General features: G+C 39.0%; 1 protein-coding gene across 43 annotated transcripts in view; it reads right to left on the reverse strand.

Annotated features, from left to right (window-relative positions):
- PBRM1 (polybromo 1) overlaps positions 1-21306 on the reverse strand; it is a 117196-nt gene that overhangs the window by 90373 nt on the left and 5517 nt on the right. For all 43 annotated transcript variants that reach the window (XM_023249544.2, XM_023249543.2, XM_045051145.1 and 40 more), the window contains 3 exons: positions 19691-19788; positions 10261-10408; positions 2706-2849 (listed from right to left, as the gene is read on the reverse strand). In XM_023249544.2, coding sequence (XP_023105312.1) covers positions 2706-2849; positions 10261-10408; positions 19691-19788 — 390 coding nt within the window. The remainder of the gene's footprint in view (positions 1-2705; positions 2850-10260; positions 10409-19690; positions 19789-21306) is intronic.

The following is a 21306-nucleotide window of genomic DNA, read 5'->3' on the forward strand; positions in this document are numbered from 1 at the left end:
TCAGTCAGTTAAGTGTCTGAGTTCGACTCAGGTCATGATCTTGCACTCCGTGAGTTCGAGCCCCGTGTCGGGCTCTGTGCTGACAGCTCAGAGCCTGGAGCCTGCTTCGGATTCTGTGTCTCCTTCTCTCTCTGCCCCTCTAGCTCTCATGCTGTTGCTCTCTCTCTCTCTCTCTCTCAAAAATAAATAAACATTAAAAAAATTTTAAAAAGTAAGGACTATTATTAAGTCAACTAAAGTATCTCATTTCTGCTCTGCAGACTGGCCGACTTACTCTTCCTGACTTAGCCATCATTTCAACATGAGAAAGTTTATGCCCCAAAGAGTACGGGGCAGGGAAGGGTCTGAGTCTGAAGCTGGTTTTTATTGTGAGCAATGGCATGTGTCAGTCAAGAGTTATATTAAACGTACTTCATGTCCAAACCATGTTTTGTACATATAAAAGAAAGATTAATGGTATTTCTGGTTTAAATCATAAAAGCACTGTTATTTGTGTCCTCATCCATCCAACATGTCTTTTTTATTTAGTATAGTCTCAATTTTAAGGTCCAACATTAACTCCACAGAGAGCAATAACATCTCTTGGGCCTTGTGCATCGTATCTGGAAATAGCAGACACACAACAAACATTTAACATATAAAAAACATGTGATTAGCTGTGAGTCCCTAACCATATAAGCTTAGAGAACCACCAGAACACCAATGATAGCAGACTAAAAATAACCCATGTTTAAGTCATTTTCTTCCTGGCTGAAACACAGCACCACAGAGTTAGCTTCAAAGAGAGGAGAGTTCTATTCTGCAGCCAAGATTCCTCTCCTTCCAACCCAACTAGCTACTTTGGAAACATGCATTGCACGTGACAAAGGGAGTGGGGTGTGCAAATGCATTCATAAACCTATTTCCACAACTGGGAAAACTCCAAGGAAATCATTCTGAATTTAAAAATAAAAGCTTGAAAATTCCCTCTCTCTCCACAAGAGCTTAGAATAAGGAAGAAGCTTGGGAGGTATAAATATGAATGTGCAAGATCCTCCCAATTTCTCACCAAAAGAAACATAGGCAAGTCCTAAACGTAGGCAATTTCATTTTTTGACTAAAACCTTGGAGGCCTATAAGACTCAGCCCTCTGTAGGTAATGTTCTACCCGAGAAAGCAGGGGGTAAGTTGCTGTTCCTATATTAATATCAGAGAGTAAAATTCCAGGGAATCCCTAGTTAACTGCCTTCTACCTATTTTATTTTATTTTAATTTTTTTTAAACGTTTATTTTTGAGGCAGAGAGAGACAGAGCATGAACGGGGGAGGCTCAGAGAGAGAGAGGGAGACACAGAATCGGAAACAGGCTCCAGGCTCTGAGCTCTCAGCACAGAGCCCGACTCGGGGCTTGAACTCACGAACCGCGAGATCATGACCTGAGCTGAAGTCGGGCGCTTAACCAGCTGAGCCATCCAGGTGCCCCGCCTTCTACCTATTTTAATCATTTAACTGTGAGAAAGAAATTGACAAAGTGCCTAGGAAGTACATTTTGAGACTCTAAGTAGTTACATTTTTGAGAAATTCACCCTACCACTTTTTTTTCTGTGTTGAGAGTTTCAGCAAAAGGCTTATTTAGATTAATTTAGGGAAGAAAGGGGAAGGCTCTGCTTTAGGTATCTCACTATTTAGCTACAGATGACATGTCCTTCCTTTTACTATCCTTTTTCCTTTTTTAAACATGTGTGTTCACTCATCAAGTATTTAACAGTACCTACATGCCACACACAGTCTAGATGCCAGGAACAGGTGAATAAGGCAGTATCTTTTGTGGAGCTATCATTCTCCTTGGTAGAAGACAGAAAGTAAACATGTAAACAAATAAATAAGCTATTTCACATACATTGATACAAACTAAAGACCACAGAACAGAGTGATGTGATGATGGATGGGAAAGGAGGGATGTGAGGCAAACAATTTAGATAGAGGGTCAAGAAAGTCCTCTCCTAGCTGACGTTGTATTAATGAATGTTACAATCATGAAAAAAAAGGGAAGCCTGGATGGCTCAGTCAGTTGAACGTCCAACTCCTGATCTCGGCTCAGGTCATATCTCACAATTTGTGAGTTCGAGCCCCATGTCGGGCTCCTCGCTCACAGTGCAGAGCCTGCTTGGGATTCTCTCTTTCGCTCTCTGTCCCTCCCCACCCCCCCAAAAAAGAAAAAAGAACCATGAAAAAGAGCAAGTCACAGAAAGAGCCAAAGGAAGCTCGTTCTAGGCAGAAGAGCAACTGCAAAATTCCAGAGGCAGGAGCATACCCTGGCATGTTCTAGGAACAGCACCAGTCTAATCTACAAAAATATCCCTAAGGTGATTCTCCTGATTCTGCAACTTTTAATCACAACACTGCCCACCCTTATAAGATACCTCAATCTAGCAATACTGAACAATCCTTGATAATATGAAGGTTCTCCTTAAAACTGGGCAGGAAATATGCATTAATGTAAGAGCAACTCATGAAAATAACCACTCATGGCATACACTGTCCAGGATGTCCTAGTATCCCTTGCAATTGCAGTGGGGCTCTCTGGCTGTATGCCCCTTTGCCCTCCTAGTTACCAACATAACTCCACAGGAAGCCCAGCTGCCCAAGCAGCACAGAAGAAATCACAGGCAGGGCCCTTGTCTACCTCCCAGTGGTCCATCTCACCCACTCCAGCTGCACACTTACTCCTTCAGTCACTGTGCCTTGATTGTCTTGCCCATCGTCATCATCATCTTCATCATCTGCTTCTCCTTTCTGAACAAACTCATTTCTTGTTCGAAGGTACAAATCCCAGAGTTTGCAAGCAGCTTTATATTCAGGAGAATCTGGCTGTACATTAACAAAGAGAAGAGAAAAAAATAGCACTTTAGTTATTTTATTGTAAGTCAATGACTACTTTTAAAGTATCCTAATCCAGAAGAGACTAGTATTCTAAGACATAACTTTGAAACTTAATTATAAATTTAGAAATCCTTGTGATAAAAGATACACGGGCCTTAATTCCTCCTTGGAACTAAGTGTATGTTTTAAAGGCATTCTAGAATCATATTATTTTATTGATTTATAACCTACTACCTCATTACAGAAAGACTTGAGGGATAATATAGATGATTTGCTAAATTAAGACAAATTATTAGTGATACACTATGAAAAACACTTTTAAATTTTATTAAATTTTTTTTTCATGTTTGTTTATTTTGAGAGAGAGAGCACAAGCAGGGGAGGGGCAGAGAGAGAGAGGGAGACAGAGAATCCCAAGCATGGGGCTTGATCTCACAAACCATGAGATCATGACCTGAGCTGAAATCAAGAGCTAGATGCTCAACCGAGTCACCCAGGAGCCCCAAGAAAGACAATTTAAAAAATAAGACCCAATTTAAGGGATATAAGTAAAAAGGATAGAAGCTAATGATTTTTCTAATACTACTTCTATTTTTTAAAACTATTTACTATTTTATTTGAAGATTTATTTTCCTGAATAGGGATGAACTCAAACTGAAACTTTCCAGTAAAAGCAATGCTGGATGCAATCTTAAAATCAATCAATCAAATAAACAAAACTTCCAAAATGCATCCATGTGCTGCCAATAAGGAGTAAGCTATGTTTAAAAAAGCAAGAGTAGAGGGGCGCCTGGGTGGCTTAGTCGGTTAAGTGTCAGACTTCAGCTCAGGTCATGATCTCACAATTTGTGGGTTCAAGCCCCGCATCAGGCTCCATGCTGACAGCTCGGAGCCTGGAGCCTGCTTCCGATTCTGTGTCTCCCTCTCTCTCTGCCCCTGGCCTGCTCACACTCTGTCTCCCTCTCTCTCAAAAATAAATAAACATAAAAAAAAATTTTTTTAAAGCAATAGTAGAATAAAAGCAGGAACTCAGATGAATAAGCAGAACACAGAAGCCAATGTTCACCTGAGGATATTTTTTATTTTGTTTTGTGTTTTTTTTTTTCTGTTTTTCTTTTTGTACTTTAGAGAGAAAGAGAGAATCTCAAGTAGGCTCCGTGCTCAGTGTGGAGCTCAACACAGGGCTTGATCCCATAACTCTGGGATCATGATCTGAGCCGAAATCAAGAGCCAAAATCAAGACTCAACCAACTAAGCCACCCAGGTGCCCCTCACCTGAGGACATCTGTAAGACAAGATAAAGCTAAGCTTTAGTTTTCAAGGCTCCCTGAGGCTACAAGAACAAGAGATATAGGTCAAGGCCCACCAAAAGCTGGGATTCCAAAGGCCACAGTTGCTGTGTAAGTGGGAATTCAAAACAATTCAGCCTCCACCTCAGCCTCCACACAGCTCAACCTGTTCCTATCTCAAACCATGGCACTGCAGGGAAAAGGAGAGGTACGGGAATGCTCTGCTCTGAGAACTCTTCATAAGCTAGCCCTAACAGAGACAGGCCAGTGCCTGGGATAAGCAACACGCTTCCCTGAAGGAACTCAACTTCAATATAAGCCTCAAAGGATCTCTAGAGATCAAGTTCCAAGAAATATGAGCTCAAGGTTAAAATCCATGAAACACACAAGAGTGATGTCAGCAGAAATGACCACAAAATCAGACATGCAATTATTTCAGATACTGGAACTATCTGCCACAGAATTAAAAATAAGTAGCTTGAACACACTTAAAGAACCAAGGGGGAGGGGTGCCTGGGTGGCGCAGTCGGTTAAGCGTCCGACTTCAGCCAGGTCACGATCTCGCGGTCCGTGAGTTCGAGCCCCGCGTCGGGCTCTGGGCTGATGGCTCAGAGCCTGGAGCCTGTTTCAGATTCTGTGTCTCCCTCTCTCTCTGCCTCTCCCCCGTTCATGCTCTGGCTCTCTCTGTCCCAAAAATAAATAAACGTTGAAAAAAAAAAAAAAAACATTAAAAAAAAAAAAAAAAAAAAAGAACCAAGGGGGTAGAAAATATAAGTACAGAAGACCCTGAAAAAGAAACTATTTCCAAAATATGAAAAATATAAAATTAAAATGTAAGAACTGAATAGATTAGTTTAAGAGCAGATTACAAAGTAAACTGGCAGAACTAAAGAAATTACCTAAAAAGTAATATAGGAGGGGCACCTGGGTGGCTCAGTCAGTTAAGCATCCGACTTCAGCGCAGGTCATGATCTTACAGTTTGTGGGTTCGAGTCCCGTGTCAGGCTTTGTGCTGACAGCTCAGAGCCTGGAGCCTGCTTTGGATTCTGTCTCTCTCTCTCTCTCTCTCTCTCTCTCTCTCTCTCTCTGCCCCTCCCCTTCAAAAATAAATGTTAAAAAAAAAAAAAAAAAAAGCAACACAGGCACTATAAAGGGAACTATGAACTGTTAGGAGAGACAGAGACCTGAGGGAGGTCTAACAGAACTCCAATCAGAGTTCCATCAGGGGAGAGAGAGAGAGGAGTGGGGCAGGGGCAGTATACAAAGACATAACAGCTGCAAACTTGTCACAGTTGATGAAAAACACCAACTCCAAAGATTTAGGAAGCCCTACAACTTCCAAATTATACAAAGAAAAAGACATTCATATCTAGACATATCATCATGAAACTATAGAACACAAAAGACACAAGGAAGATACCAAAGACAGCCAGAAAGAAAAGATAGCTAACCTTTAAAGGAACTAAAATTATACTGACAGAGGACTTCCTGATGGCAATAAAAGAATAAAGAATAGGAGCACCTGGCTGGCTGAGTAGGAAAAGCATGTAACTCTTGATCTCGGGGTGATGAGTTCAAGCCCCACGTTGGTGTAGAGATTATATAAGATAAATAAATAGACTTAAGAGGCACCTGCGTGGCTCAGTCGGTTAAGCATCTAACTTCGGCTTAGGTCATGATCTCACAGCTTGTGAGTCTGGGCCCCGTGTCGGGCTCTGTGCTGACAGTTTGGAGCCTAGAGCCTGCTTCAGATTTTGTGTCTCCCTCTCTCTGACCTTCCCCCACTCATGCTCGCTCGTTCTCTCTCTCTCAAAAATAAACACTAAAATAACTTTTTTAAAAAGAATAAAGAGTATAATGCAAATAAAAACAAATACCATATATAAAACAACATTACTTTATGGGATTAAAAATTTGTCACAACAGCGGCACCTGGCTGGCTCAGTTGGTGGAGCATGGGACTCCTGATCTCGGAGTTGTGGGTTTTAGCCCCACGTTTGGTACAAAGATTACTTAAAGATAAAATCTTAAAAAAAACCCTGCCACAACAGAACTAAAATACAAAACATCAGTAGCATAAATAGGGAGATCTGAAATGAGTTATGCTAAAGTCTTTGTGTTGTTTAGAGGGAGGTTTAAGATGCTGATTAACTTTTGACTTTGATAAGTTAATTATGCATATTAAAACTTCTTAAGAATAGATTATCAACAGATCTTAGAATCCCCAAATCACAAGAAAAGAAGAGGGAATAATAACAAAATGAAACCAAAAGGCAGAAAGAAAAACAAAATAAGAAAAAAAAAATTTACAAAATGAAATAGAAAGTAGAAATTTAGATGACAGGAATACATCCAAACATAATGCTAATTACTAAAACTGTAAAGACATGAAATGTTCCAGTTAAAAGGCAAAGATTATCACCTGTATTAATAGAAATTCATGTATATGCTGTTTACAAGTGATATATCAGCATGAAAAGGTTGAAGGAAAAGAAGGCAAAAAAATAAACTAGGTAAACATAAAAATAAAAGCTGACATAACTACACTAATATCATATAAAACAGACTTCAACAAAAGACACTAGTAATGATACAACAGAACCCCCCCAAAACTTCAATTTGCTAGGACAATATAACAATTTTAAACTTGTATGCTCACATTTGCATATTAAAACTTAAATAATACACAAAAATACATAAAGCAGGAGGGCCAGGGTGGCTCAGTCAGTTAAGCATCTGACTCTTGACTTTGGCTGAGGTCATGATCTCATGGTTCCAGAGTTCGAGCCCCCTCATCAAACTGCTGATAGTGCAGAGCCTGCTTGGGATTCTCTGTTTCCCTCTCTCTCTGTCCCTCCCCTGCTTGCTCTCTCTTGAAGTAAATAAAAAAGATTCTCTCTCTCTCTCCTGCCCCTCTCCCCTACTTTGCATGAGCGCTCTCTCTTAAAACAAAACAAAACAAAACAAAAAAAACTAAGAAAGCAAGCAAAAAAAAAAAAGGTGGTATAGCGATATAATACCATATTATATAGTCATAAGAAGGAATGAAATATTGGGGTACCTGGGTGGCTTACTCAGTCAGTTGAGCCTCTGACTTTGGCTCAGGTCATATCTCGTGGTTCCTGAGTTCAAGCCCCACATCGAGCTCGCTGCTGTCAGCACAGAGCCTCCTTTGCGTCCTCTGTCCCCCGCCTCTATCTGCCCCTCCCCAACTTGTGCTCTCTCTCAAAAATAAATAAAACGCTAAAAAGAAAAGTTGGGAATGCAAGCTGGTGCAGCCACTCTGGAAAACAGTATGGAGGTTCCTCAAAAAACTAAAATTAGAACTACCCTATGACCCAGCAATGGCACTACTAGGCATTTATCCAAGGGATACAGGTGTGCTGTTTCAAAGGGACACATGCACCCCTATGTTTATAGCAGCACTATCAACAATAGCCAAAGTATGGAAAGAGCCCAAATGTCCCTTGATGGATGAATGGATAAAGAAGATGTGGTATGTATACACACACACACACACACACACACACACAATGGAGTATTACTCAGCAGTCAAAAAGAATGAAATCTTGCCATTTGCAACTACATGGATGGAACTGGAGGGTATTATGCTAAGTGAAATTAGAGAAAGACAAAAATCATATGACTTCACTCATATGAGGACTTTAAGAGACAAAACAGATGAACATAAGGGAAGGGAATCAAAAATAATATAAAAACAAGGAGGGGGACAAAACAGAAGAGACTCTTAAATATGGAGAACAAACTGAAGGTTACTGGAGGAGTTGTGGGAGGGGGGATGGGCTAAATGGGTAAGGGGCACTAAGGAATCTACTCCTGAAATCATTATTGCACTATATGCTAACTAATTTGGATGTAAATTAAAAAAAAATAAAAAATAAAACAAGTTAAAATAAAAATAAACAAATAAATAAATAATTTAAAAAAGAAAAAGAAATGAAAAGTAAAGAAAGAAGTACTAATATATGTTACAGCATGGATGAACTTTGAAGACACCTCCGTGAAAGCAGCTAGTAACCTAAGGCCATACAGTATTCGATTCCATTTACATGCAGTGTGCCCAACAGGAAAATCCACAAGGAAAGAAAGTAGATTAGTGGTTGCCAGAGGCAGGGAGGAAGGGAAATGGAGAACACCTGTTAATGGTATGGTTTTCATCTTGGAGTAGTGAAAATATTCTGGAGGTAGATAATGGTGATCTTTGCACAACTTTGTGAGTATACTAACCCTCCCAGAATTCTACACATTTTTAAAAAGTGTGAATTTTATCTCAATTAAAGAAAAAAAAAACCATATATATACACACTACACAATATTAAGAATAAATCTAATAACATTTTGCAGAATCTTTATGAAGCTTTACTAAGATAAATTAAAGAAGACTTAAATAAATGAAGATATATCAAATTCAAAGACTGGAAAAGTCAGTATCACAATTATGTCAATTCCCCAAAATATGATCTAAGGAGTCAATGCAATCCAATAAAACTTCCAACAATTTTTTTGTGCTTGACCTAACACACTAATAATATATACATGTATGACAAAAGGGCTGAGAAGGGGCGCCTGGGTGGCTCAGTCGGTTAAGCATCCGACTTTGGCTCAGGTCATGATCTCGCGGTCCGTGAGTTCGAGCCCCGCGTTGGGCTCTGTGCTGACAGCTCAGAGCCTGGAGCCTGTTTTGGATTCTGTGTCTCCCTCTCTCTCTGACCCTCCCCCGTTCATGCTCTGTCTCTCCCTGTCTCAAAAATAAACAAAAACGTTAAAAAAAAAAAAAGGGGCTGAGAATAATCAAGAATGATCAATAACCAGTGCTTTCCTTACCTAATAAGGAATTATAAAGGCATAATAATTAAGGCAAGAATGTAATAGCCCAGTAATAGATAAACTTGCCAGAACAAAAAGAACAAATTAAAGGCCAGAAAGGGACCCATGAGTACATGGAAATGGTGTCAGCACTGACAGAGCAAACAAATATGGAGAGGTTGCCACTTCAAGGTGCTGCTTATCCCTGTTAGGAAAAAAAAATAGGTCCTTACCTCACAGAAGACACCAAAAGCCAATGTGAGCTGCCTTAAAGGCTTACATGCGAAAAACAAACAAACTTTTAGGAGAAAATATACAAGAACTTTTTTTGTTTGTTTGTTTCAAGGTTTTAGTTGAGTTCTAGTTAGTTAACATATACTGTAATATTTAAGAGAAGAATTATCTTTGGGCGCCTGGGTGGCTTAGTCGTTAAGCATCTGACTTTGGCTCAGCTCATTATCCTACAGTTTGTGAATTAGAGTCCCACATTGGGTGAGCTCGTGCCCCACTTCAGGTGAGCTCATGCCCCACTTAGGGTAAAACACGAGCGGCTGGTGAGCTCCGCTTCTCTCGCTCTCTCTGCCCCTTGCTCACTTGTGCCCTCTCTCTTTCAAAAAAAAAAAAAAAAAAGAGAGAGAGAGAGATTATCTCTATAATCTTTGAATAAGAGGGATTTTTGAAATAAGACACAAATAACAAACTACAAAGACTAATAAGTTTGATTATATTAACATAAAAATATTCTGTTCATCAAGACATCACAAAGAATGAAAATAGCTACATAGCGGGAAAAGATACCTGCAACAAATACTACAAAAGAGGATTAGTCTCTACAGTATATAAAAAATTTCTAAAAATATGAAAATGACAACTCCAGAGAAAAACAGGCAAAAGATTTGAACAGACTCAAAAGTAACAAAAATGGTTCATGTTATATGAACCTTCAGTCTATTTTATTTTCTTTAACATGTTTATTTTTGAGAGAGCACGAGTAGGGGAGGAGCAGAGAGAGGTGGGGACAGAAGATCCAAAGTGGGCTCTGCACTGACAGCAGTAAGACCAATGTGGGGCTTGAACTCAGGAATTGTGAGATCATGAACTAAAATGAAGTCAGATGCCCAACCAACTGAGCCATGCAGGTGCCCCCAGTCTCTTTAGTAGCAAGAGAAACACAAACTCAAACCACTCAATGAGTAAACACTACTTACCTACCAGACTGATAAATATTAAAAAAGCCAAATTATTATCAAATAGGATACCTTCCAAATTTGACGGTTTCTTACCTTATAATAGGCCTTTGCATTGTTAAAAAGGAGCTGGAAGTCAGCAGTCAGCAGATTAACATCATCATACTCTTCCATTTTTAACTTTTGTTGGATTTTCATCAAATCAATGGGCTGAGAAACCACTTCATAATAGTCTGGTTGATTTCTGTTATAATTTTTTTAAAAAAGGTATTAGTCCAAAGCCTATGAAAAGTTATATTTCAAAACTATTTTTTGTCCAACATTCCAAGTGACAGAACATATTAGACTTATTCCCATTATTAGAACTAAAAGGGAGTAACAAAAGGTGCATATGCAAGGCCTTTTTTAAGTATATGTTAGTGACATAAAAACCTAACTTAACGCTTGTGATGATCATTTATGTGCTAAATATTTAAGATTTAGGGCACTAACACTAAAACTATATGTATCTTCTGCAAATGAAAATAACTTACCTTTCATGTTCAATAGTGGCTGAAAACAGATTCAGGTTTCAAAACTCTTTAAAACTTATTTTCTGTATGACCTTCACTATCCTCCCTTCCAAGAGATAATTACCATCCTGGATTTTATATTTACCATTCCTATGTGTTTTTCTTTTTTTAATAGTTTGGTCATGTTTATTTGTTCTTACGCCCTTTCATCTTTGGTAACCTCTTTGTGCCAAGGACCACATCTTTCTTCTTTGTAAGTTTAGTAATTGATATTAGAGAAGTTTACATATAACAGGCACTTGATAGTACTTGGCAGAAAAAGCTCTGTGGTCACCAAGCAAAGGTCATACAGGAAATTTCAAAAGTAGTGTTTTTTTTAAGTTTTTTTTTTTTTTTTTAATTTATATTGAGAGAGAGAAAGAATGTGAGCGCACACACGTGTGCCGGGGAGGAAACGAGAGAGAGGACAGAGAACCCCAAGCAGGATGTCAATGTGGAGACTGATGTGGGGGCTTGATCTTAGGAACTATGAGATCATGATCTGAACAGAGACCAAAAGTCAGACACTCAATAGACTGAGCTACCCCGACGTTTTCACGTTTTTTTTTTTTTAATGTTTATTTTGAGAGAAAGAGAGCATGAGTGGGGGAGGGGCAGAGAGCGAGAGGAAGGAAGAGAATCCCAAGCAGGCTCCATACCGTCAGAGCAGAGCTTGACACAAGGGTCAAACTCATGAACTGTGAGACCAAAACCTGAGCTGAAATTAAGAGTCAGATGCTTGGGGCGCCTGGGTGGCGCAGTTGGTTGAGCGTCCGACTTCAGCCAGGTCACGATCTCGCGGACCGTGAGTTCGAGCCCCGCGTCGGGCTCTGGGCTGATGGCTCAGAGCCTGGAGCCTGTTTCCGATTCTGTGTCTCCCTCTCTCTGCCCCTCCCCCGTTCATGCTCTGTCTCTCTCTGTCCCAAAAATAAATGTTGAAAAAAAAAAAATTAAAAAAAAAAAAAAAAAGAGTCAGATGCTTAAGTGACTCAGCCACCCAGGTGTCCCTCAAAGGCAGTTCTAATGATAATGTCTTAGGTTGGGTTTTGGGTTCATGGATGTTTATTCTTCTTCTTTCTGGCTTTTTTTCAAACGAAATTTCATGAGACAAGTATATAAGTGACTATTTCTCTCAATTCTCCTTCAGGGGTAGGTAGTTAACTCCATTCCAGATGTATAAGAAACCTGTTATTACATACAAAGAATGTCATGGTCATTAAGGCTTTACTCTCTCTTGGGACTGTGATTGACATATTATAGCCATATATGTAGGATATATTTAATTTTTAAAATCATTTTATTCTGACATAAAAATTGCAGTAATAGTACAAAGCGTGTTTCCCAGAACCACTAGAAAGCTGCTCAGATGAGGTCTTATCACCCCTAAATAGTTTAGTATTTCCTACAAACAAGGACCACTGCTCAACCAACAAAATCAGAAAACTGACTTTGATGGTATCACTATCTAATCCTCAAACCCCATTCATGTTCTGCAATTGTTCCAAAATTGTCTTTTATAGCAAAAGGATCAAGTCCAGAATCGCATGTTGCATTTAGTTCTATTTCTTTAGTCTCCTTCATTCTGAAACAGTTCCTCAGTCCTTCCTCAACTTTCAGGATCTTCATACTTTTGAAGATTACGGGCCATTTATTTTATAGGGTGTCCCTCAATTTGAGTTTGTCTGTTTTCCCAATGAATAAACGCAGGTAACGCTTCTTTGGCAGGACTATGACAGACATGATATTGTGTTCGTCACACCTGATAAAATATTAGGTGGCACACAATTTCAACTTGTCTCAGTACTTAGGTGAGGCTGAATTTGGTCACTTGATTTTAGTGATGTCCATCAAGCTTCTCAATTGCTCCCTGTATTTTATAGAGCAGTACCTCCTGACTATATTAAGTCCATTCTTAATCAATTTACTCATTTATTTATATCCATATGGATTCCTGGATTCCTATTTGGAAGTCATTAAAATCCATTAACTATTCTGATGTTCAATCTGTTCAAGGTTGGGCCAGTTGGAATCCTTTCAAGATGGTTTCTATTCTCTATGTCCTTTTGACACCCATCACCCTTTGAACATCTGCTTACTTTCTGGCTGCCTAAGATATTACAGGCTCATCTTGTACTTTCCCTGCCATTAAAATCAGCCATTTCCCCAAAGAACTACTGGTGTGTTGCTGCTCCCAGGCTGTCTCAATGGACAAAGCTGCGGACAGACATAAGCTCACTTATACCTAAATTTCTATTACCAACATATGTTGGAAACCATGAATTCACACCAACGTTTCCAATTCCAATCCTACAACAGAGTTCATTCTAGTTTCCTTGCCATATTTGTACTCCCTTTCTCAGATAATGAGAAGCCTGGGTCATATTATTCACAATGTATCTACTACAACGATTCATCTCCTGTATGTAACCAATCTCCTCTTGCTGCTGTCTACCCGGACCCCACAAGGCTTCTCCTCACCTCACTAAGGCTATAGCCCCCTGCCTGGGCTAGGTCACAACCCCAGCAGATGCCCTCCCGGCCCCATCCATGATAGGCCACTACCACCACCACTCTCCCAACATGGACATCCTCCCCTCTCCACTCAGGCCTCCAGACCCTGTGCCAGGAAGTCCTTCCACATGACCCCCCACTTTCCCATGCTCAAGCTGACACTCCGTGACGTGATACTGCTACTGTCCAAATCCTCTCCCCAACACCCCAACACCTGTCTTCCCTGTAGATGTTAAGCTTGCTCAGTCTCACCTAATGGCTTCTGGATTAAGTTCTTCAGGAAGAGAAATGAGGAGAAAGAACAAACTGAATTTTTTAAAACTTTTACCAATTATTTATGATTTTAGTGAACTATAAAATTAAGTATGAGGGAAATAAAAGGAGTACTCATTCTGCTATTCAGACAAAGTATAAGAACATAAAGGTCTTAGCGAGTAACAACAAAGGACCACGTAGGCTTAAGATCGATGTCATCAGTGGCATCAAGGGACTTTCCTAGGGTGAGCGTTAGGGCTTTGTTAACCTGACGTTCACAATGGCTCTCTCCACCTGGACCTGACGGGCCACAGTCCACTGCTCCTTGCTGAGGCTGGACCTCAGCAGCCTTTCAGGCTTGGGAGATTATCTGTAGACAACTGAGCACCCAATGAGTACATGTGCCTAGAAAGAACACTCTCTCCCAGAAGCTCTGTGAGAGGGCTCCTCACAAACATTTTCAGACTTACCAGACAAAACAGAAATCAGGATCCCCAGATTTCACTCTATGTGATAAGGTTAAAACAAGGTCCTCATCTTTTGAAAACGAAATAGTTCTACTAATTTTTCCCGCTTAAATCAACATACTGAAAAGAATAAAATAATAAAAATTGTCCCTATTCATCTAGAGGTAAAAGCACAATCAGTATTCTTTCAGACTTCCAGGCACACACATACACAAACAGCACTGTGCAATACATACATGTTCTTGCATAGCAGCTTTTCTCTTTCAACAATAGGCGAGGGCACCCTGCTATGATATGGCAGCAGAACAGTCAAACCATAAGTGACATTTTTAACCAGAAAAGTGAAAAATACCAGGCTTGACAGGCGGAGCCTACTGGCTATCCCCAAATTCATCTTCCCTTATCCTCAGGATGGCAGCACTCTGAGCTGCTGTGTAGGTACTAAAGAGCATATTCCCCAGCCTTACTGCACCCAAGTTCTGACCAATACAAGAGCCAAGGTGTACGATACCCTTAACAGACTTTCTTTTTCCTATGGGCTGAAAGACAGCTGTGCTGGTGAGCCATCTCAGGCTATACAGCTAAGAGCGATACCCCAACGACAGCAAAAGAAAGACGGTTCCTAGACCCTGAGAACTTTACAGAACAGAACTTTTATATGAGAAAAAGCAGTTTTTCTTGTTTCGTCCATTGTTATTTGGGTATCTTAGCACAAGTAGCTTAATATACTAATCAAAACAAAGTCTCAAAAAGAGATTCACAATTGTGTAGCTCTGAGCATTACTGCTCCCCACAAACTCTTAAGAAAACATACCCATTCCAAAGAAGGTAGAGCTGTCCTCTGGTACAGCACTGGGGGAAGGCAATCAGTGCTCACAGGGTGCCACATCTTGGGAAGCTAGAAGACAGTGCTCTAGCACCTAAAGTCTGTATCCTCCACCCCTCAGGACTCACTAACCTGCTGGGGGTGGAAGGCAGCAGATGGGCAGTCCTTTTCAATGAGGGGCTTGTGTGCTCCAGTACGATGCTGTTCCTCTATACAACATACTGGTTAAGAGCACTGGCTCTAGAATCAGAAAGACTGGAGTCTGTACCCTGGTTATCTTTTAGTAGTTCTGAGAACTCGTCAAGTTCTCACCTATAAACCATGATAATAATATTTTACAAGTTTGAACAATATGAAAAAAGTACTTGGCAATATATCTAATATATAGTACGAAATAAATATGGGCTTTTATTATATGCTAACTAAGTAACTTTTAAAAGATGACTATGATAAACCAAATGAAATCTGGAGAGTTACCTCATTTTAAAAAGAACCCTTCTTTTTTAGCCATGACTAATTTACATTCTTTAATTCAGGATGTTGTGCTGTGTTCTTAATGGCTCTGCTCTCTGAGGTGAAAAGTTTGCCTTCAACTTCAGCTTGCTGGTTACCCACTTTGGCATTAACAACCACGAATGAACCTAAATCTTTAGTTAACTCAATGTACTAGTTTCCTAGAGCTGCTGTAAAAAGCTACTACAAACTTAATGGCTTAAAACAACACAAATTTATTATTTTACAGAAGTCCAAAAAGGGTCTTGCAGGGCTAAAAATCAAGATGTTGGTGTTTCTCCTGGAGGTTCTAGGGAAGAATCCATTTCCTCACCTTTTCTAGCTTCTAGAGGCTGCCTGAATTCATTGGCTTGTAGCCCTCTTCCTCCATCTTCAAAAGTCAGGAGTGTAGCATCTTCAAATCTCTCTCTGACTCTGACTCTTCTGTCTCCCTCCTCTCTGTTTAAGGACTCTTGTGATTACACTGAACCCATCTAGATAATCCAGGATAATCTCTCCAAGTCAGAGTCAGTTGGTTAACAATTTAATTTCTTTCTAGCATGTAATCTAACATATTTATAGGTTCTAGGGATTGAAACATGGACATATCTGGGGACCATCATTCTGTCTACCACACTGCTGTATGTTTTCAGAACAAATAACTTCAACTTCCTGAGTTAGAAGGGAATAGTGATGTTATCTTGACAGCAAGAGAAGAAGGAAGTTCTAGTCAGGGAGAACATAGCTTCTAAAGGGAGGTGTGTGCAATGTGCATACTAGGCCAGCAATTTTTTTTTTGTTTCACTGGACTACAGAAGTCAAGCCCAAGAGTATGGGGACAAAGCAAAAAAGCAAGATGAAAACAATGACTGTGCGCTCTCTGTATACTTTGAAAAATTTACTTCTTTTAATGATAACAGCTATAACTTTAATGTTGCCTTAAATGCTATAAATAAATTTTAAAAATATGCTTCACTCTCAAGAACTAGAGAAAGAACATAAGCCCCAAACCAGCAGGAGGAAGGAAATGATATCTAGAGATAAAAGAAAACAAAAAATAGAAAACATAAAAATCAATTAAAGCTAAGAGTCAGTTTTTTGAAAGGATCAATATAATGGACAAACCCTTATCCAGATGAACTAAGAAAAAGAGAAGACTTAAAAAAAATCAGAAATGCCATTAAAACCAATGCCACAGAAATAAAAAGGATTATAAAAGAATACTATGCCAATAAAATGGATAACTTAGAAGAAAGGGATAAATTCCTAGGAACATAAAACCTACCAAGACTGGATATGAAGAAACAGAAAACCTGAATAGACCTGTAACTATTATGAAAATTGAACCAGTAGCCAAAAATCTTCCCGCAAAACCACTGGGTATTTACCCAAAAAATACAAAAACGGTAATTCAATGGGATACGTACACTTCTACGTTTACTGCAGCATTATTTTATAATAGCCACATATGGAAGTAACCCAAGTGTCCACTGATAGATGAATGGATAAAGAAGACATGGTATATATGTACAATGGAATATTATTCAGCCATAAGAAAGAAATCTTGCCTGTTGTAACAACGCGGATAGAGCAGGAGACTATAATGCTAAGTGAAATTAAGTTAGAGAAAGACAAATACCATATGATTTCATTCATATGTGGAATTCAAGAGGTAAAACAAGCAAAGGAAAAAAAAGAGGCAAACCAAGAAAGAGACTCTTAACAAACTGAAGAACTGAAGGTTACCAGAATGGAGGTGTGTGGCTGGGGGTGGGAATACTAGGTGATGGGGATTAAAGAGTACACTTATCGTGATGAACACTGAGTAATGTACAGAACTGTTTAACCACTATATTGCACACCTGCAACTAATATTACACTGTATGCTAACTATACTGGAATTTAAAATTTTAATTAAAAAAAAAACCAAAAAACTCCCAGAAAAGTCCTGGACCTAATGGCTTTATTGGTGAATTCTACCAAACATTTAAAGAACATTAATCCTTCTCAAACTTTTCCCAAAAAATTGGAGGAAAAATTTACTTATTTTGTGAAGCCAGCAATACCCTCATACCAAAGCCAGCGGACACTATAAGGAAAGTATAGACCAATGTCCCTTATGAACACTGATAAAAATTCCTCAACAAAATACTAGCAAAATGAAGTCAGCAGCATATTAAAAGGATAATACACTATAAACAAGTGGGATTTATTCCTGGAATTCAAGGATGATTCAACCCATGAAAATTGATAAAAGTAACTCATCACAGTAACAAATGAAGGAAAATAACCTCATGATCATCTCAACTGATGAAAAAAAAGAATCTGACAAAATTCATGATAAAAACTCTCAACAAATTAGATATAGATGGAAAGTACCTCAACATAATTAAGGCCATATATGAAAAGCACACAACTGCCATCATACTCAAAATCATGAAAGACTGAAAGCTTTTCCTCTAAGTTGAGGAAAAAAAACAAGGATGTTTGCTCTCACCACTTCTTTTCAGCACATTACTGGAAGTCCTAACCAAAACAATTAGGCAACAAAAAGAAAAGCCCTCCTAATTGAAGAGGAAGAAGTAAAATTATCTCTGTTCATAGGTAACATGATCTCACATGCAAAAAACTTAAAGATTAAAAAAAAAAAAAGAATAAGTGAATTTGCAGTTTCATTATACAAAATTACCACGTGCAAAAATCCACTGCATTTCTATACACTAAGACTGAACAATCCAAAAAAGGAAATTAGGAAAACAATTCAACTTTAATACCATCAAAACAAAAAACAAAACAAAAAAACTTATGAATAAACCTAACCAACAAGTTGAAAAACTTGTACACTGAAAACTACACATTTCTGTAAGAAATTAAAGACATAAATAAATGGAAAGATATCCCATGTTCATGGATTAGTAAACTTAAGTACTGTTAAAATACCAATACTACCTAAAGCTATCTACAAATTCAACGCAATGCCTATCAAAATCCCCACAGCATTTTTTACAGAAACAGAAAAATCCATCCTGAAATTCACATGGTATCTCAAAGAGCCCCAAACAGCCAAAACTATCCTGAAAAGGAAGAACAAAGTTGGAAGACTGTATTAGGGTTTTTCAGAGAAACAAAACCAACAGGAGATACACACACACACACACACACACACGTATGTTATAGGAATTGGCTCATGAGATCATAGAGGCCAAGAAGCCCAGGATCTGCCATCTGCCAGTCAGAGAACCAGAAAAGTCAGTGGTATGTATAATTCAGTATGAGTCTGAAGGCCCAAGAACCAGGAGCTCTGAGATCTAAAAGCAGGAGGAGATGGATGTCTCAGCTCAGAGAGCACTAATTCATCCTTCCTTCCCCCTTTTGTTCTATTCAAGGCCTCAGGGCATTGGATGATACCCAACTGCGCAGGTTAAGGCCATCTTCTTTACTCAGTCTACCTATTCAGATGCTAACCTCTTCCAGAGACATCCCTATAGACGCACACAGAAATGCTTCCCCAGCTATGTGGCCATGCCTTAGCCCAGCCAAGCTGACACACAGAATTAACCATCACAATGACTCATACTTTTGATTTCAAAACTTACTACAAAACTACAAGTGTAGCAAGGATATGGAGAAATTGGAACCTGTACATCGTTAGTGGGAATGTAAAATGGTACAGTGATGTGGAAAACAGTATGGTAGTTGCTCAAAAAATTAAAAATAGAATTACTATAAGATCCAGAGATGCCACTTCTGGGTATATATCCAAAAGAACTGAAAGCAGCATCAGAGGTATTTACACACCCATGTTCACTGCAGCATTATTCACAATAGCCAAGAGGTGAAAGCAACCCAAGTGTTTATCAATGGATAAATGGACAAACAAAAGACAGTATATCCATACAATGGAGTATTATTCTGCCTTTAAAAAGAAGAAAGTCCTATCACATGCTACAACATGGATGACCATTAAAAACATTATACTAAGTTAAAGAAGCCAGTCACAAAAGACAAATATTGTATGATTCCACTTACATAAAATCCCTAACATAGTTAAATTTAGAAAAACAAAGTGTAATGGTGGCTGTCAGGGGCTGGGGGCAGGAGGAGAGGCATTGGGAGTTCTCTAATGGGTACAGAGTTTGAATTTTGCGTTATGAAAAAGTTTTGTAGATCTGTTGTACACCCATGTGAATAAAAAACACTCAATGAACTGCTGCTGTCCACTTAAAAATGTAAAATGCATAAATTTTACGTTGTGTATTTTACAATAAATTTCTTTTTAAATATGCTTCACTGCATCTTGACAACTAAAACTAAAATGGGGACTCCAGTTATCATTTAAGCCATTCCTTCTAAAAAAACTCAACTACCAAACACCATAAACATGGACCCAGGACCAAATCCCTCCCATTCACCTTCCAACTCACCTTCGCTTTGGTGCCCTAATGAAGAGCTCACAGAGTAGCCTGCCCTGCTCATCCTTATAGTCTCGAATGGTGTTGTAGAGTTCATGGCACACAGCAATCTACACATATGAAAAGATGAAAAAAATCACCAGAAATGTGAAAACAGAGCCAGTGTAGGTATAAGGACTATCCTTAATAAAAAGAGACCCCTAAAAGGCAAGCAGAGAAAATGGACAGATCCCCAAGTTCCCACATAGGATCCCAGGTCTGAAATGTGCTGACATGACAGTATCTCCTTATTTAAAATAATTTAACTTTGGCACCTGGGTGGTTCAGTCAGTTGAGCATCCAACTTCAGCTCAGGTCATGATCTTACAGTTCGTAAGTTCAAGCCCCACATCAGGCTCACTGCTATCATCCTAGAACCTGCTTCAGATCCTCTATCCCTGTCTCTCTGCCCTTCTCCCCCCTCTCAAAAATTAAAAAAAAACATTTAAAAATTTTTTAGTAATTTAACTTCATGGGGTGCCTGGGTGGCTCAGTCGGTTGAGCGTCCAACTCTTGATGTCGGCTCAGGTCATGATCCCACAGTCGTGGGACTGAGCCCCGTATTGGGCTCCACACTGAGCATGGAACCTGCTTGGGATTCTCTCTCTCACTCTCTCTTTCTCTCTGCCTCTCCCCCGCTCTCTCTCTCTCTCTCTCTCTCTCTCTCTCTCTCTCAAAATAAACATTTTTAAAAATAAAATAACTTATTAAACATTTTGGTATCTTTCATCAGATTTATGCTATTGGTGATTACTCTTTTAAGCTAAATCAGTTTATATCACTTTCTTGCTTAAAATCATCCAAAAGAGGGGCTTCTTACTAATCAGAGAATAAAATCTAAATTCGTAATAATGACCACAGAGTAGGTAAGGTAACTACATACTGTGGCTGGGCAGACTCTGCCAGTCTCCTTCTCCCTCTTGACTATTGTTCTGTAATCACAACACAACAAATCCATTCTTGACCTAGTTCTTCTGCATTGGGTCCCTCCTCCCTGGAACACCCTTCCCCAGTATTCTGTGGGGCCAGTGCCTTCCAATCACAAAGAAATACCTCAAGGTTTGGACCCAAGAAGCCCAAATCAGCCAAACTCTTCTTCTTAACACTTAATATTAGTTGGGGGTACTTTATTATCTATTTGTTCATCTGTTTACATTCTCCTTCTGCTGCACTAGAATCTAAGCTCCATGTGAAAACTGGCTTGTCCTACACATGGCTATATCCCAACCATCAGAATAGTGAGTGCCTAGCACATGACAAGCACAAAGTTATTTGAATGAACGTATAATGCAAATACCAACATTTTAAAATTTTTTTGTCAAAAGGTACAAACTTCTTGTTATTATAAATAAGTACTAGGAATATAAAGTACAACACGGTAACTATAGTTAATATTCCTATACTGTATATTTTAAAGTTGCCACAAGAGTAGATCCTAAGAGTTCTCATCACAAGGAAAAAAACCATTTTTTTGGTCATCTATATGATACGATAGACGTTAAACTAACTGTGGCAATCATTTCACAAAATATATGTCAAATCATTATACTGTACACCCTGAACGTACATGGTGCTGTCTGTCAATTACA

The sequence above is a fragment of the Felis catus genome, chromosome A2, assembly GCF_018350175.1.
Source record: "Felis catus isolate Fca126 chromosome A2, F.catus_Fca126_mat1.0, whole genome shotgun sequence".
Taxonomy (NCBI): Eukaryota; Metazoa; Chordata; class Mammalia; order Carnivora; family Felidae; genus Felis; species Felis catus.